This window comes from Nicotiana attenuata, chromosome 6 (assembly GCF_001879085.1).
Source record: "Nicotiana attenuata strain UT chromosome 6, NIATTr2, whole genome shotgun sequence".
NCBI classification, from domain to species: Eukaryota; Viridiplantae; Streptophyta; class Magnoliopsida; order Solanales; family Solanaceae; genus Nicotiana; species Nicotiana attenuata.
Window position 1 is genome coordinate 57,567,240 of NC_031994.1, and position 19,860 is coordinate 57,587,099.

At 40.0% G+C, this 19,860-nt stretch overlaps 1 protein-coding gene across 1 annotated transcript; it reads left to right on the forward strand.

Annotated features, from left to right (window-relative positions):
- On the forward strand, positions 794-3,199 carry LOC109227038 (probable protein phosphatase 2C 24). Its single transcript, XM_019392031.1, has 4 exons — positions 794-1,472; positions 1,854-2,168; positions 2,291-2,396; positions 2,497-3,199. The coding sequence occupies exons 1-4, from the start codon at positions 993-995 to the stop codon at positions 2,823-2,825; spliced, it is 1,230 nt and encodes a 409-aa protein (XP_019247576.1). The 5' UTR covers positions 794-992; the 3' UTR covers positions 2,826-3,199.

A 19,860-nucleotide genomic window follows, 5' to 3' on the forward strand; every position in this document is an offset into this window, starting at 1 on the left:
ATAGGTTCCATCAATGCCTTAGACAAGGAATTTAGCTACTCATGACTATGGGAACATAAACTAAGCTTGAATTCATCATAAAATCAAAAGAAAAGAAGAAAGATGTTTAGAGTACTTTCTCACAATTGTTTTCCTTGCTAAGAAACCTAAAAAATCAATACACGCCTCTCTTGGGCGAAGTCTAATGTTTTAAATAGGGTTTAGGTCTAAAAATCCCGTAATTGACACTTTGGTCCCAGAAGTTTCTGCGCCTGCCGCGGTTCTGCCGCGGTCGCGGTAGAACCGCGGCCAAACACCCTCGCGGAATCTCTGAACTTCTGCAGCTGCTTCCCACCGCGGTTCTGCCGCGGTCGCGGTGGAACCGCGGTGGATCCAGTTCTCTGAATCTTCGGCCTGTTTTTGCACGGGTCACTTAGGAAATTTCACAGTTGGCCTCTTTTTCATCACTGTCTTTATACATATATCACCTACAAATCATGAAAAACACTAATAAGAGCATTTTGTCATCACTTTTAGCATTAAAACTACACAAGAAGGTGATTATTTAAGGTGTGATTATAGCCAAATTCACCTATTATCAATCTGTTCCAAAAAGAATGACCCCTTTTTAAATTCAAAAATAATTTAGCATAAACTTATAATTATATCCTTAATAATAAGCTTTTATAATCACACAAATACTTTAGACCTCTTTTTAATTCGTTTCATACCATAAATTTTAAAAATCTTTATTTTTAATGTACTAGTAGATTTTATTTATTAGATACGTTGCGTGTAAGGGGTCTTCTTGTCTTGGCAAATTGATTTCTATTTTCTATTCACCTCTCTCTCGTTTCATTGATTTCTTGGCTTTCTCTGCTTATTTGTCGTGGCAATTTGTTCGTAAATTTCTGGATTGGATTCTTGAAATTGAAGGCGGCTTCTTTAGATTGACACTCTATATAACTTGTGAAAGTGAAGCAATATTTAATAAAGGGTTGTTATAAAAGTGAATGGCAGAGGTCTGCTCTGGAATAGTTACTGAAACCGAGGCATCGCCGCCGTGCAAGTCACGTTCACAAACGGCGAGGCGGCGGAGAATGGAGGTCCGCAAGGTAAAATTTATTGCCGGCGTAACTCCACCAGAAACAGAGAACGACATAATTAAACGTCCAAAATTAAAGCTTTGTTCCACCTCTGTTTCAAGATTCTGTGATAACGCTGTACACAATTCTAGCACCGACGACGCAGACCAAGTGAAATTAGGGGCACCGCCAACTATTATTTTGGCTCCAATTTTGAGTCCTTTGAATAATTTGACTCTTCTTGTTCAGTCAGTGGTGAGTCCAAAATTCGGGTTCACCTCTGTTTGCGGGCGGAGGAGAGAGATGGAAGATGCGGTGGCGATTCATCCATCTTTTTGCCAAATGAAACAGGAAAACAGTGGAGAATTGCATTACTTTGCCGTATATGATGGTCATGGATGTTCTCATGTACGTTAACAATCTAAATTCTCAACTTTCTCTGAGGTTATCAAATGTGCTATCTTTATTATGCATGGTTTAACTAGTATGTACTGACATAGAGTAGTTTTTTATCATAGATCGTTACAAAGTTTAAACTCGATGGATTCAATCTTTAAATTTTAACAGTGGACATATTACACTTCTAAAATTAAGAGTTCATAATTTAATATTGGTGTTGAAAACGTTGGTTTCAAATTTATATGCATATATGCCTCTAGTTGTAACATGTCAATGGACTTATTATTTTCCTGCAGGTTATTGAGTTGGTTCTTAAATCTTGCGCAATTATAGTGTAAAAATTCTTTTATGAGTATATAAAAGTTGAATTCTAGTGATATGATTTTGTAGGTGGCGACGAAGTGTAAAGAGCGATTGCACGAGCTGGTGAAAGAAGAGTTGGAAAATAACGAAGGAAATGACGAGTGGGAGCTTGCAATGGACCGAAGCTTCGATCGTATGGACAAGGAAGTAATTGCATGGAACAAGAGCATGATCCGTGCCACGTGTCGGTGCGAGCTTCAAACGCCGGAATGTGACGCCGTCGGTTCAACGGCGGTAGTTGCTGTTGTTACGGCCGATAAGATTATCGTTGCCAATTGTGGCGACTCTAGAGCTATTCTTTGCCGAAATGGCAAAGCCATCCCTCTTTCTAACGATCAAAAGGTAATTCTTAGTTCTTTTCCCTGATCCGTAATATACAAACAAATTGTTCTGATAAGCCAGAAGCTTTGGTTATTTTCTGTCAACTAGTAATTAATTAACTTATGGGTATATATATTTTGCAGCCGGATCGTCCAGATGAGCTGAACCGGATTCAAGAAGCTGGTGGCAGAGTGATTTATTGGGATGGCCCTCGCGTTTCAGGCGTTTTGGCTATGTCAAGAGCCATTGGTAAATGAAAAGAATGAATCTTTAAGTCAGTACGTAGATATCGGGCGGCTTTCCTCTTAGTTAAGAGTACTGAAGTTGCGTGATTGTTCATGATATGCAGGTGATAATTATTTGAAGCCGTATGTGATATGCGAGCCAGAGGTGACAATAACAGATCGAGCGGCGGAAGATGACTGTTTAATTCTGGCAAGTGACGGATTGTGGGATGTAGTGTCAAACGATACTGCATGCGGCGTTGCCAGAATGTGCCTGAATAAAGGGAAGGCACCAGTATCAAGTGCAACGGCGTCTATGCCGGGAAATGTAGCCGGCGGGGAGAATCCCGACCAGGGTTGCTCTGATGCGTCAATGCTTTTGACGAAACTAGCCCTGGCGAGGCGGAGTTCAGACAACGTCAGCGTTGTCGTGGTTGATCTAAGGAGGAACTAGTAGGGCCCGTCAAAGTCCGACTTTTTTTTTTGGCATTTTACGTTTGCATCTTTTATTTAATGTCAACTTTAGGGTTTTTTTTTTTCCTCTCTTTTTTGGTGTCTTTTTTTTTAGATTTAGATAAGTTCTTAGACAGTTGAAATTGGAAGAAAAGGATCTGGGGTTTTGGGGGGAGGGCCGGGGGGTGTAATTTTCTCAAAGGAGTGGAGGAGAGCGTTTTAGGCTTTGTTGTTCTTTACTATCTTCAACTTGAAAAATAGACACAAATTAGCAAGGAGAGCATGTGTACAAAAGTAAAACTATTATCTTAGGATTTGTTGTTCTTTATCATCTTCAACTTGAAAAAGAGGATAGCTTGTGTACAAAAGTACAACTATTATGTCTAGTTTGCAAATGCAAAAAAACTAAAAACTTCCTTGGGAAGGTTTTGAAGTATGTTTATCCTTCTACGTGGACAACAATTATATTTATATGCGGTTTTTGAAGGACATGTGATTTAATTTAATACAAATAATCAAAGAACAATAAATAGTTGAATTGAAATAAGATAGTTTAAAGGGTATAAAATAGTTTAAAGGGTATGTGATGGGTATGTGATTTAATTTAACACAAATGATCAAAGAACAATAAATAGTTGAATCGAATAAGATGGAATGATGATGCAATAATTAAGCCTTGCGTTTAACGATCGGTCTCGATTGAGCCCTCAAGATAAATAAAGCTCGGATTTGAATAAACGAGTAAATAACTGAAGAACGCTTAAAACGATTGCACTTGTTATGCGTGAAAAAGTCGGTGCAAAAAATAAAGGGGCCCTCTCTTGATATAGTAGAGGAGATTTAACCCTAGTATAAGTCTAAATGAAGTAAAATCTTTTCATTCTTTTTCTCCCACGAAAATAAGATCCGCAGCCAATATCGAGCGTGATCTGCGCCACAATATTCGGTTGATGGCGAATATTTCGGCTTCTCATTTGTCTCCTCCAATCGCATTTCCTTTACCCTCGATTCTTCAGCTCACTCGAGCTTGATTCCCTCCCGGTTCGGTCGTGCTCGAGACCCGTTATATCATTCGTCCATTCTTTCTCTGATCTGTGGGAATCTTCGGGCCTACCCGAGCTAGTAACAAGTAACGTCATTCCTCGTTTCAAAACGAAAAATCGGGAATAACTCTATCCCTGATTTACCCGTTAGCAGATAGTTCCCTCACTTCTCGGAGAGTAGATTATATGAGCGATGAGAAGTGACCAATTGACCTCGGTTCCTTCCCTCGTAAGTCATGATCAAGATGACGAACCGAAACATCCCATCAATCATGTCGCTCTGACTTGGGATACGCGTCAGTATTCGATTGAGCACACTTGGCGGTTACCGAATTCGAAACGTCTCGCAATCATTACTCTTTCCCTATAGAAGCTCCGATTTCTCACTTTCACTTTTTTACTTTCTGACTTCAAATTTCCTTAAGTTACCTTCGAGCTTTTTATATCTTCATCCCCGTCTCCTCAAACCTTCACAACTTGTTCTTCATACCTTCATATCTTCATAGTTCATCTTCGAATTTCCATATCAAATTCCCAGATCTTCATATTCTCAGATAGAGATGGCGAAGACCTCAAAACCAGTACCTCAAACCACTACACTGATGACCTCTTCCTCGGCCACCGGCACCGAGGCAGTGCCTCCGGTTGTAGCACCAGGACCTTCCCTTACAGATTTTATCCTCGACGGCTGCTCCATAGATAACGACTTCAAAGTCGAGAAAGCCTCCGTACAAGAATAAGGAGCCATGGAGGTATGTTTGCTCCATTACCAAGGAGACACTCAATATTGTCCGAGAGGACTGCAAATGGAAAGACAAGGACGTAGTCGTTCCTAGTCCTGACGAGGACATCACAACACACGTGGAGGGATATTTAAGTGTTTACACATATCCCTTCACATTTGGTCCTATTGACGCACTGTAGTCCTCGAGTTTTGCTACAGATATAACATTTGCCTTGGGCAAGTCCACCCATCCTTTTGGAGGATCGTGACTCTTCTCCGCCACTTTGCGAATAATATAAAGAAGCCACAGTTCACGGTTGATCACTTGCTTCGAGTGTAAAGCCCCCAAATTTTTCGAGGTGGGTTAATCAAACTTGCCCGATAGGCAAAGAAGGCTACCTTCTCCTGCAAAGACGAAGATAGGGACCGAGGTTGGCAAGGGAGGTTCATTCGGATAAAGACCGAGGACCTCATTCCTCCCGAATTCATGCCGTTACTTCCTCTTAAGCCGTCAAAGTGTTTTCTTGTATTTACTTTTCCCACTCATGACATATCTCATACGATGTGCAGCTTCCCCCCGAGTCCCTAATGCGGTCCCACATTGGGGGAGTGTATCGAGGGTATATGCAAGCAACACACCTACTCCGAGCGTGAGTGGCATAAGCTCTCCAAAGGCAAGTGGGAGGCTTGTTCCCATGGTGAGTGCTTTTTACTGGTAGATCTCTTCCTTGTCGCTCTTTATTTCAGCATTGACACAACCTTAATTCCCTCTTTCATAAGCTTGCAAAGACCACCAAGCTCTGGGAAGCCGTCGATACCATGATATCGACCTTGTTATCCCCCGCAGTATTACGTCGATGTTACACCCCGCAGTATTATATTACGATGATGTTATGCCCCGCAGTTTTTTATTACGATGATGTTATGCCCTGCAGTATTACATCGATGTTACGCTCCGCAGTATTATATTACGATGATGTTACACCCTGTAGTATTGTACGTGAAATTGTCGTAAGATAATTAACCTCAGTTCAAGGACAAGATTATTTGGAGATTATAAGTATTATGCTATTTCAAATAAGTGATATGTAAATTCGTGAAGGTGAGAGGGTAAGGGAATCGAGGAAAATGAGTTTCGTCGAAGTTTGACAATTTGGGGTAAAATACGGTCCAGGCAATAATACCCAGTATCTATGGACTAGTGTCATACAAGGTACCATATGACCATGATAGTAAGGTGTATAAGGTGTGTTAAAAGTGAGTAGTATTTTAAGTAATTTGAAATAATTCTTAATTATGGGAATAATTGATTAATTATTGATTAGTAGAAGATTAACAAGTTAATTAAAGAATTTTTATGGATAAGCTTAATCAAGACTTTTGGATAAGTATTAACTCACTTTTCAATAAAACACGTATCAATGTCTTAAGAAAAGTACCACTGTATTTGTAAACTACGTGTGTTCCCATTTAATGTGACACATTACTCCTATTCATTCCATTTAATTACAATCTTATTCAATCTCACTTTCCCCCTAAATTAACATCACCTTCTCTTTCTTTACTTCTTTCATTATACTACAATTCCATGGCAGCCCATATGGGTTTCAACGCATTACCAGCAAGTTACATGTTTTGTAACACAATTTGGAATTATATAATAGCAGCGTAAGACGCAATTCTAAGAGAACACAGTATAATCTTTCTCAAGAATATCACACGGGGTGTTCCCTATTTCGATCTCGCCGTTATGTGTTTCATTGCGATTGGTGTGTGTTACAAGGATTACCAAGAGAATCGGTTCAAGTATGTTAAGGCTATCCCTTCTTTCTTTTGGCATGATCTATACGACGAATACGAAACGAGTAAATGCACAATTTCCATAAATGACTCTATTCATAGAAATACTAGAGATGCTTATGTTCTTGATTCCCCATGTGTCATATTATTCTATCATCTGTTCATGGGTCTCAGAAAATATGTAAGTTGATAAAGTTTATTTCATAATATTAAACTAAGGCATAATGGTTTTATGACACTTCGAAAGATTTTATTGACGTTCTTCTCATGCATTGCATTCATTTATACATGTACATTAACTCATGACCAGATGGCGTTATATATATATATATCGGAAAAGGTTACGGCGTTATATACGCACCACCACCTGATCAGCTGGTATACGTTGATTATCTGCCCACAGCGGCCGAGATGATATGATGGGATACACTCAGAGGCTTGATGATGTTATGAATGCATATAACCATGCATGGTATGACATTTATATGCATATGCATGACATTATAATATTAAATGTTCAAAAAGATATTCAGATATATATGTTGAGTCTTTTACAACATGTTTCTCTCATGTCTATTTTTTACTGATTTTCATTCGTAACATACTCGGTACATTATTTGTACCGACGTCCCTTTTGCCTGGGGATGCTGCGTTTCATGCCCCAGGTCCCGATAGACAGGTTAAGAGTCCTCCAAGTAGGCTATCAGCTTAGCGGAAGATGTTGGTACGCTCCATTTGCTCCGGAGTTGCTTATTTGGTTAGTATGATTTAGACATGTATTTATTGGTATGTCGGGGCCCTGTCCCGTACTTATGATGTTTATGTAGTCTTAGAGGCTTGGAGACATATGTCATGTATATGAAAGATTGTATGGCCTTGTCGGCCTATGTTCAGTGTACGAGTGATTACTTTGGACTTATAGGCCCGTATGTCATATTTATAAGTCAGTATATCAGGTTTGGTCGTTTTATGTCGAGTGTTCCCTCATGTATTATTCTTGTTGCCTCATACGGCCCTTCAGGCCCATTTACCCATGTCGATGTAATAAGAAAGATACATTATGTTGGTACTCGGTTGAGTAAGGCACCGCGTGCCCGTCGCGGCTCATCGGTTTGGATCGTGACAGACCTGGTAGCAGAGCAATTCTGTCCTAGGGAATCTACAAGCCGTCTAGTAAAGTCTTGTGTATGGGTGTGTCGTGCACCACACTTATAAGCAGGAGGCTATAGGGCATTTAGGACTGTCACTCTTTTTTCTTACTCTAGATCATGTGGTAGAGCCCAGTTGTAAGAACTCAATTTCCTAAACTCTATCTTATTCGTAATATAAGATACCTACATCCAGAAAGACAATTGGTAAGAGATATTACCGTGGAAGAGTTGAGTCAGAGGAACTCGATTTTGCATCGGGCTTATGATGAGTAAACGTGAGGTTTTCAGCAGATCATGTGGGTACCAAAATGTGTAAGCTTCTTGATAAGGAGCCTTAAGGAAAGAATATCTACCCATATAGGAAAGCAATGAGAGATTGAGGAGGTAGATGGGAGTTTCAACAAGTAAAAGCGGCAAGATGAAGAAGGGTACGAGGCGCCTAGCTAATGAAGATTATCAGTACTTACAATTCAGGCAGAGGTATGAAGGCCTTTTGAGTTGCCTTCAACAGTAACAGAGGTATGTACAACTGGCCACACCGAACTCAGTTACACCCTATGGGAGCTAACAGATATAGTTTAAGAGAAGGATGGGATATCAGAATCAAGCCGGGGTTAAAGTAACCCAAAATTGTGGATGGATTGTGAGCGTTAGCTGACATTTCTGAAGGATATTGTAACGACCCGACCGTTCGTTTTGAGTATTTGCATTTCGCTCGCTAGTTCACGGGCATGACTAGCCTCACATTATGTATTATGACTTATGTAAATCGTCGGCTTTGGTTTTCAAGTTAATCGAAACAGATATGGAAGAATAATTCTCAACTTGAATGCTTTAAATTTGAAAGGTTTGACCAAGTTTTGACTTTTTAGTATTCGATCTCGGATTTGGATTTTTATGATTTGGTTAGCTGCGTTAGGTGATTTTGGACTTGGGAGCGCGTCGAAAATGTGATTTGGAGGTCCGTGGTAGAATTAGGGTTGAATTGGCAAAATTGGAAACTTAGCATTTCTCGCTCGGCACTGGAAATCTTGAAATCAGAGTCAGATTGGAATCTCAGAAATTGGAGTAGGTCTGTTCTGTCACTTGTGACGTGTGTGCAAAATTTCAGGTCATTCGGACGAGTTTTCATAGGTTTTTACATCGTTTGCGGAATTCGGAAGTTTTGAAATCCTTAGGCTTGAATCCGAGGGTGATTTGATGTTTTGATGTTATTTTGAGCATTACGAAGGTTTGAATAAGTTTGAATAGCGGTATATGACTTGTTGGTATTTTTGGTTGGGGCCCCGAGGGCCTCGGGATGAATTCGGATGGTTAACGGAAGGTTTGGAATTTGGTTTGAGCAGCTGAGCTTTGCTGCTTCTGTCATTTTCACACCTGCGGATTGGGGACCGCAAGTGCGAGACTCGCAGAAGCGAGATTGGACCGCATATGCGGAGAATTTGGGAGCTGAGGAAAACCGCAAGTGCACACAAGGACCGCACCTGCGAGACCGCAGGAGCGAGAAGCTGACCGCAGAAGCGGGATTTCCAGGGTTAAGTGAAAACTGCACCTGCAATGGTTTGTTCGTAGGTGCGGTGTCGCAGAAGCGACTGTGAGACCGCAGATGCGGAAAACACTAGGCAGAAGGTATAAAAAGGTCTTCTTCGCGAATTTTGCTTAATTTCTCCATTTTTGAAGACGGGTGTTGAGCTTGGGCAGTTATTTCTCAAGAGGGATCAAGGGTTTCAGTTGGGTAAGCTACTTAAGCTTTATTACTTGTGTTTATGACCATTTTTCCATTCTTAAATCATGATATTAGTAGAAATTAGGGAAGGAGTTTGGGAGATTAGCGCTTGAAATTGGAGAGTTTAAATTGGGGATTAAGGGGCCATTTGAGATCCGATTTTGATAACTTTGGTATGTATAGACTCATGAGAGGATAAGCATTCTAGTGTCGTGATTTTCATCGGATTTCGAGACGTGGGCCCGGGGGTCGGGTTTGCCCAATTTCGAGAATTTTGATTTAATTCGATAATTTTCGTGTGGGCTTTGTTCCTTTAGCATTTATTGATGATGTGATACTAATTTTGAATAGATTCTGGAGGATTTGAGGCCAGGTCGAGAGGCAAGGGCATCGCGGGAAAGAGTTTTGTCCGATTTGAGGTAAGTAATGATTGTAAATCTAGTCCTGAGGGTATGAAACCCCAGAATTTCGTGCTATTTTGATAAATGAGGTGACGCACATGCTAGGTGACGGGCGTGTGGGTGTGCACCAGTAGGGATTGTGACTTGGTCCGTCCCGTGGCAATTGTAAAGTTGCATATTTCGATAAACTCTATATGATATCTATGTGTTTTAGAAATGATTCAGTTAACTTGGGCNCAACCAATTAACACAAAGATTTAACAAAAATTCACAAAAATTGTAAAATAATAAAGAAATCAATTATTCGAAACTTTTGGAATAGTTTGCTTAGGGCAAAAATCACGTGCTCACAGTGTTGAATGCCATGTTTGGGCCTTGTGCCGTACTGTTTGGACCCTCAGGGGTATTTTACTACTATCCTCACATTGTTTTGATTCGAAAGCATATCCTCAGTCATGATTTTTACCTGTTTATTGTTTGATTCAGTTTCATTACTCTATTTTTAAATATATGAAAGTTGTTTGGGCTGAGTTCCCTGATCTTCCGCTAAAATGCCCCAGTGGCTTGTGAGGTTGATGACTGAGAGAGGCCGAGGTCTTGATGGTGAGGATTATATAATTATGGATCGGGTTGCACGCCACATCAATATATATATATATATATATGTATGTATGTATGTACGTATATATATATATATATATATATATATATATATATATATATATATATATATATATATATATATGTATGTTTGTATGTATATGGATTGGGCTGCACGCCGAAGCAATATATGGATCGGGCTGCACGCCGCAGTGATATGTTGGACCGGGCCGCACGCTGCAGCGATATAGCGCTTGGGCTGTAGGATCCCCTCCGGAGTCTGCACACCCCCAGTGAGCGCAATAGACTATATATTCATAGATCAGGCTGCACGTTGCAGTGGTTATTATAGGGTACCTATTGAGCGTGAGTGCTGAGTGTGAGTGTTGGTTCATGAGAGTTGAGCCACGAGTGACTGAGAGGCTCGCCCGAGGGGCTATATATGAGTTATACTTGCTGAGAGGCTATATATGTGAACGATACTTTGCCCGAGGGGCTATATATGAGTGACACTTTGCTTGAGGGGCTTGTTTATGAAATTACTGTTTTCACTCCTCTTCTTTTACATTGAGCCTCTATTGAAATCTGTTGAACAAAAATATTTTTATATGTTTTTCATTGAAATGGAGTTTTACGAGATATCTTGACTGATATACTGATTTGGCCTTTGATATTTTTCACTGAGACTTTATATTGTGAACCTTATATGATTTTACTGCTTGTCACTGCACTCAACCTTTATTTATGATTGTTACTTACTAAGTTGGCGTACTCACATTACTCCCTGCACCTTGTGTGCAGATCCAGGTATTCCTGAGCCCGGTAGCGGGCGTTTATTACTCGGTGGCAGGTCCATCGGAGTTAGTAAGGTAGCTGCATGGCGATCGCAGCCCTGCTTTTCTCCCTCCTACCTTATAGTTGTTCAGTTGTTTTAGACTCCTTTGTCATTTTAGTAGACTATATTAGACTTGTACTCTAGATGCTCATGACTAGTGACACCCCGATTTCGAGCTTTCTTTCCGCACTGTCGTTTAGTTTTAAACACTTTATTAAGGTTTATTATTAAATAGATTTGATTTTATCCTAAGAATGAAAATATTGATTGGTTTTGGGATTGTGTCGGCTGGCCTAGTTCCAATAGGCGCCATCACGACTGGGTTGGTTTTGGGGTCGTGACAAATATCACAAAGGTGCTAATAGATCTCCTTGTGAGACACCCAGATGGTGCACTCTAGAATAGTACGGCTAGATATGAATACTAGAATGTCCAAAAAAAAAGTTTACAAAGATAGGCACTAGAAGCCTGGAAGGGATAAATATTACCTTAGTGTGGCTCTCGTCCTTAGTAGAGAAAAAATGTTAGGCAACCCGAAGAGCCAGTGAGATAAAGCAAGGGGAGCTAAAAGTGAGGGAACGTTTTGCTGAGGTCTTCAGAATAAAGTGATAGACAAAAATATTAGCTGGAGAATAAGAAGAGAGTGAATGAAGCATTATGAGTAAGATGTGATAAATGGATGATGACGGTAAATCAAAATATGACACGGTGACAGAGTCTATAGTCAAGTGAAGGGAAAGACAAGAGGTGATAGGCCTTGAGGCAATAAAAGAGTATAAGCCATAAAGTCATATCCCTGTTTCAAAAAATGAGTTGGTGACTCCAAAGTGAATACCAGAAGGAAAAGTTAGACACCCAGAGTAATAGAAATCAGTATGGGCTGGTGAACAAGATAAACTAAACATGAATTAGGGACTAGTGATTTGATAATATTCGGTATCATGAGAATTTCAGAGATTGCTTTCCGGCGATAATAGAATGGACGACAGAAGAATACCCTTTAAAGGTCATTCAGGAAGACGCTTTCCTAAAGCAAGAAATGTGAGAAAAGTTAAGCTTAATGGACTGTGTGTGCCAGTTACACTAGGTGTCTCCCTCGTGGGTAAGGAATTTTGTTATCCTTGGTACAGAAGGATTACCGCAAGGCGAGTAAGGGTCATCGATGGTGTGAAAAACACCAAGGGTGAAGAGATAAAACATCTATAGGAAGATCGTCGTAGCATTAAATCTTAGTACTCCCCTAAAGGGGGGAATATGGAGTGATGTGGCATTAAGTCAGAATTAAGTTGTTCTAGTAACTATGGAATGGTAAAGGAATAGTGCGACAAAAATGAGAAAGGAATGAGATTGCACTTATCCGAATACTATAGATATGCTACGATTCCAGAACATTATGCAAACACGACGTCAAGGAGAGCAGGTAAGGTTTCCTGCCTGAGATGTTATTGATAGATAAGGAGCCAGTGCGGGACGTAAGTTAAGATAAAGGAAATGACCCAAGAAAGATTACGTGGAATATTGATATGAGAATGAGCATACGAGTAGTTAGCAGTTGATTCAGGAAGGGCCTAGTTATGGCTAGACAGTAGGATACAAACAAATCAATAGATCGTGCAAGATAAACATAGTAAAACTCAATATGGTGAATTCAGCCTCGAAGTTATGACATCGTGATCCTTGAGAAATATTCAGATACGAGTTAGGGTAGTTAAAGGTACCGTATGAGTATTACGGAAATAAAAGAGAACGTCACTAGGAAGACAGTCAAATATCAGTTCAGAAGCAACCCTACAAGCACAAGGGCGTGGAGGTAAGTAACTACGGATAACTATAGGCGAGAAACGACATCAAAAATTCCATCGAGTATACAATGTAATAAGCTCGCAACTTTACAAGAGTTAGAGGGTCCTCCGTAAGTACTACAATGAAAGACTAGCTAAGGAAATAAGGAAGAAGGCTTCAACCTAAACATGGTAACTTGAAGGAGAAATGGTCATGTAAACCAGTCTCCCTACAAAATTGTATGCACTCCAAAAGAAAGTGGCACTTGCCGTGGCTAATGAAGATGGAGTAAAATCGAAAGTAATATTCAAGAACATATGAGTTGCACGAAAATTCCGGCATTCGTGGGAAATAAGCTAAGTATGCACGCAACAAGAGGGCAAAAAGACCTGGAAAAGCAATTGCTTACGTTTGAAGAAAGTTGAGATGCAACGAAAGGAATTATTCGATTAATGATCAGCTGTAGAAGACTCCGGTATAAGTTAAAAGATGGAATTGGGTCCAGGTCATAGACCAAGAATTGAATAATTAGAAGATTGTATCATGGTTTTCCATAACGTCCATGAAAGGCTAAAGTAATAACTAAATTCCATGAGCCGCAGATTGGAAGATAGCTTAAGCCTACATAAAGGTTGATCAGAAGGAAGAGGAAACTAAAGAGTTACATCAACCAAGTAAATCAGAAGTTTGATTATTGGCCCCAGACAATTACTGAAATTGTGATTGAGAACATTGCAGGATCATCCTTAATATCAGAGACACAAGAGAGATAGTACAACAAAACAACCATATTCCATAACAGCCCTACGATAGAGCCAGTTAGAAGAGTACCAGCCTGGGAAAAAAAAGTCAGTATGGAGCTACCACCAGATTGTGTATGCACCAGAGGTGCAAGTATCATAAGAGAGCTTCAAGTTGTGGATGTGAATTATACCTATGTGGAAGGGAGGTCATGAAAGAGATAGAGATGTAATGCGAGATTTTAAGGTAGGTAAGGTAAAGGTGAATAATGTACGAGATACTCAAGTGCACAAGGTTGTGAATAATCTATACTTCAGATAAATGGCCAGAAGCATTGGGATTCAGTATCCAGGAATGATAACGGCGTCGTCAGTGGCATATCTTCCAGCCTACAGTTTCTAGGTATTAAGGAGTCTAGTTAAGAGAGTAAAGAAGAGTTAGAGACGATGTCTCTCTTGATGTTCCAGAATAACACAAGGAAATCTATGGTGCAAGCAAGTTGAAGGAAGGTTAGGAGTAGTATAAATGAATATGTGTAAGTCGCAAGCTAAAGTATGGTAGAGCGACAAAGTTTTAGAAAGACATGAGTAAGGATAAGGAAAGGCAAGTGAGAAGGATACAAGAATGGATAAGTTATCGGGATTAAGCCCATAAAAATAAGAGAGCTAATGGTTTCTCTAAGTTACAGAAAGCTCAGTATAGCCTAAATGAACTCAAAGGAGTCTAAGACTAATAGCATTTAGAAAAAATGGAATGCTGCCCTGGTAGTAGAATAAGGGTGTAATTGTGATAAATAAAGGATGAAGTTTGGGCCTTCGATTGAGTAATGAGTTCATGAATTGTACAGGATTAAAATACCCAGTAAGGCGAATCACATTGGGATGACTATGATATGAAATAGGGTTATGGAAGTACAGTATCGCCCCCAGGTGGATCAGGAAAATCACTTCAAATGTTCCACGATGCAGCGTAAGCCCTAGTGGCAATATATTACGTAAGAAGTTTCAAGTTATCAATGGAAGATTGTAGATCAACATTGAGGTGAATCAACAATGGATGGGTAAAAGCTACAAAGTACGAGATGAGATTAGGCCATCAGTCTTAAGATGAACAGTAATGAAGAAGCGTTAAAAGACTTAGCTTTGTGCATATAGGATAAACAACAAGAGTAACCTGGAGTTTGGTAGCAGACCTCAGTAACGATAAATCGAAGTATTATGGTATAGTATGGCCTACTTACATGAAGTAAAGGTTATGATGCCCAGAGGGACAGCTTGACATAATTTTATATATGTTCACAAAGTGAAGCCTATAGATTGGCTAAAAATTGGAGGAAAGATAAGAGAAGAGTCGCATAGGCGCACATACAAAGTTAGAGTCGTACCGGCTGCATGGTAGAAGGTAGCAACAGTTACGAGATTAGAAGAATTCGACTACAAGTCGTGGTGTGAGAAAGAGGCTTAAAGAGTGCAATGTCCTGGCCTTTGGATTTATTAAAAGAACAGTTGCCTAATGATAAGTGCATCAATCAACATTCGAGGACAAATGTTCCAAGGGGGGAATGATGTTACGCTCCGCAGTTACGATGATGTTACACCCTGCAGTATAATATTACGATGATGTTACGCCCCGCAGTTTTTTATTACAATGATGTTATGCCCTGCAGTATTACATCGACGTTACGCTCCGTAGTATTATATTACGATGATGTTACACCCTGTAGTAGTGTACGTGAAATTGTCTTAAGATAATTAACCTCAGTTCAAGGACAAGATTATTTGGAGATTATAAGTATTATGCTATTTCAAACAAGTGATATGTAAATTCGTGAAGGTGAGAGGGTAAGGGAATCGAGGAAAATGAGTTTCGTCGAAGTTTGACAATTAGGGTTAAAATACGGTCCAAGCAATAATACCCCGTATCTATGGACTAGTGTCATACAAGGTACCACATGATCAGGATAGTAAGGTGTATATGGTGTGTTAAAAGTGAGTAGTGTTATAAGTAATTTGAAATAATTCTTAATTATGAGGATAATTGATTAATTATTGATTAGTAGGAGATTAACAAGTTAATTAAGAAATTTTTATGGATAAGCTTAATCAAGACTTTTGGATAAGTATTAACTCACTTTTCAATAAAACACGTATCAATGTCTTAAGAAAAGTACTACTGTATTTGAATACTACGTGTGTTCCCATTTAATGTGACACATTACTCCTATTCATTCCATTTAATTACAATCTTATTCAATCTCACTTTCCCCCTAAATTAACTTCACCTTCTCTTTCTTTACTTCTTTCATTATACTACAATTCCATGGCAGCCCATATGGGTTTCGACGCATTACCAGCAAGTTACATGTTTTGTACCACAATTTGTATTTATAATTTAGCAGCGTAAGACGCAATTCTAAGAGAACACGGTATAATCTTTCTCAAGAATATCACACGGGGCGTTCCCTATTTCGATCTCGCCGTTATGTGTTTTATCGCGATTGGTGTGTGTTACAAGGATTACCAAGAGAATCGGTTCAAGTATGTTAAGGTTATCCCTTCTTTCTTTTGGCACGATCTATACGACACAAACGAAACGAGTAAATGCACAATTTCCATAAATGACTCTATTCATAGAAATACTAGAGATGCTTATGTTCTTGATTCCCCATGTGTCATATTATTCTATCATCTGTTCATGGGTCTCAGAAAATATGTAAGTTGATAAAGTTTATTTCATATTAATAAACTAAGGCATAATGGTTTTATGATACTCCGAAAGATTTTATTGACGTTCTTCTCATGCATTGCATTCATTTATACATGTACATTGATCCATGACCAGATGGCGTTATATACATAAATATATATATGGGATATCGGAAAAGGTTACGGCGTTATATATGCACCACCACCTGATCAGCTGGTATACGTTGATTATTTGCCTACAGTGACTAAGATGATATGATGGGATGCCCTCAGAGGCTTGATGATGTTATGAATGCATATAACCATGCATGGTATGACATTTATATGCATGTGCATGACATTACAATATTAAATGATTCACAGAGATATTCAGATATACATGTTGAGTATTTTCCTCTATGTTTCTCTCATGTCTATTGTTTACTGATTTTCATTCGTTACATACTCGGTACATTATTTGTACTGACGTCCCTTTTGCTTGGGGATGATGCGTTTCATGCCCAGGTCCCGATAGACAGGTTGAGAGTCCTCCAAGTAGGCTATCAGCTTAGCGGAAGATATTGGTACACTCCATTTGCTCCGGAGTTGCTTATTTGGTCAGTATGATTTATACATGTATTTATTGGTATGTCGGGGCCCTATCCCGGACTTATGACGTTTATGTACTCTTGAGGCTTGTAGACATATGTCATGTATATGAAAGATTGTAAGGCCTTCTCGGCCTATGTTCAGTGTACGAGTGATTACTTTGGCCTTATAGGCTCGTATGTCATGTGTATAAGTCAGTATATCAGGTTAGACCGTTTTATGTCGAGTGTTCCCTCATGTATTATTCCTGTTACCTCATACGGCCCTTCAGGCCCATTTACCCATGTTGATGCAATAAGAAAGATACATTACGTTGGTACTCGCTTAAGTAAAGCACCGCGTGCCCGTCGCGGCCCATCGGTTTGGGTCATGACAGACCTGGTCTTCCAAACCCTCTGCCTCTCTACAGCCCGTTGTCGAAGTTGCTGTAGAGAAGGAGGAGAAAACAAAGAAGAAAAAGAGATCCCCCGACTTCTTGGACGCTCCTACCGAGATCAAGAAAAAAAATCTTGCTCAGGGTCAAGATGAGCACCAATAAAAAGACTTCGGATGCCCTGGCTCCAGTCAGTCTTTGCACTGCCTTGACGTCGTTAACCACAGTGATATCGTCTATGGCATTTATATTATCGGGGTTGATCTCTATTCCCTGGTTATATCATAAAATCGAGGAACTTGCCCGAGCCGACTCCGAAGGCACATTTCTCTGGGTTCAACTTCTTATTGTATTTTCTTAGTATGTTGAAGGTTTCCTGCAAATGCCTCAAATAGTCTTCTGCTTGCAGGGAATTAACTAACATGTCATCAGTATATACCTCCATTGATTTCCCTATTTGTTCCTCGAACATTCGGTTAACTAGGCATTGGTATGTGGCACCGACATTTTTTAAATAAAGGCATTATATTATAACAATAAGTGCCGAACCTATTTATAAAAGAAGTTTTCTCTTGGTCCTCCGGTTTCATCCGTATTTGATTATACCCGGAATAGGCGTCGAGAAAGCTCAGCATATCGCGCTCTGTCGTTGGATCGATCATTCGGTTGATGTTAGGCAAAGGAAATGAGTCCTTTAGGCATGCTTTATTCAAATCCTTATAATCTACACACATTCTAAATATATTTCCCATTTTACGTATGATCACTACGTTAGCTAACCAATCCGGGTATTTGACTTCCAAAATGGAACCTACTTTTAAAATCTTAGATACCTCGTCCTTGGCAAATGTGCGTTTGACCGAGGACAATTGCCTCCTCTTCTGTTTAATCGAACGGAAGCTCGAATCCAAACTCAATTTGTGAGTTGTTATCTTCGGTGGAATTTCTATCATATCTATGTGGGACCAGGAAAAACAATTGGCATTAGCTTTAAGAAAATCAATGAGTTTTTTCCTATGCTTGGGGGTTAGCCTCATGCCTAGGTATACATTTCTATCCGGCAGATGCACGAATAGTATAACTTGTTCCAGTTCCTCGATTTTTGAATTGGTTGCGTCTGTGTCATCAGGTTCCACGAAGGATCTTGGGACCCCGAAGTCGTCTTGCTCAGCTGATAGATGTTCCTCCCATTTTTTTGGCTCGGTCGGGGCCGAGACCTATGATTGCTATTTGGTGTCTTTCTCTTCGGATGGTCCCTTGTCCTTTGATGTCATGATTGCAGGTACCAGGATCACTTCCTCAACTGCGAACATCTTCTTTCCGGTCGGTTGTTCCACCGTGAACCGTTTTGATTCCATCTGGGGTTAGAAATTTCGACACTTGGTGCAAGTTTGATGGTACTTCCCTCCTGCTATGAACCCACGGTCTTCCAAACAAGGCATTTTACCTCATGTCACCCTCGATTACATAGAACTTTTAAAAAGTGATTTTGGTCGTGTTGATCGGTAGGGTGATTTCTCCATTTGTTGTCTCGCATGCCATATTGAATCTGTTCAGCACCCGGACTGCTGGCACGATCTGGTCCAATAGCCCTAGTTGCTCCGTGACTCTCCATCGAATGATGTTGGCCGAGCTACCTAGATTAATTAATACACGCTTAACTCGAGATTTATTACTAAGTACAGATATTACCAGTGCATAATTGTGAGGTTGAATGAGGCCCTAACCATCCTCGTCACTAAATAAGATGGATCCTTCCGGAACATAATCTTGAGTTTGTTTTTCTCTCGTGATGGAGACTTTGGTGCATTTCATCATCGGCCCTTGGGGAATGTCTACTCCTCCAATAATCATATTAATCATATGTTAGGGTTCTTCTTGCTCGATCTTCTTGTTGGCTCCCATTATTGAACAAATGAGCCACCTTTTCTCTTAACTGTCGACAATCCTCGGTTCTATGCCCGTGAGTAGCGTGATACTTGCATACTCCCTCCGTTCCAGTTTATGTGAACCTATTTTCTTTTTGGTCCGTTCCAAAAAGAATGACCCCTTTCTAAATTTTGAAATAATTTAGTTTAATGAGAAGCTTTTATAACCACACAAATACTCTAGGCCCTTTTTTGACTTTTTTCGGACCACAAATTCCAAAAGTCTTCATTTTTTCTTAAACTTTGTGCCTAGTCAAATAGGTTCACATAAATTGGAACGGAGGAAGTATTAAATTGTGATCCCTTTGTGCGGATATGACTGAAGCGGCTTTGGCCATTTGGTCTTCTTGATGCGGCCGATGGCTGACACTATGCTTGTTGCATCTACGTTGAAGTTATACTCCGACAGCCTCGGGGCATCCCTGACTCAGATGATTTGTCGAGCCCGTTTCTATTCACCAACCCTCGATTACTCAGACCTTGGTCATTTCTTTTGTCGTTCATGGTCGAATTTTGGCTGCATCCATTTCCCCTTCTATCTGAGTTGTAATATTGGTATCAGTCTCGGGGCGGCCTCGACTCCCGGTCTACTACTCTTTTAGACTTGTCGTTCACTTTACCAGGATAAACCGACCCCGA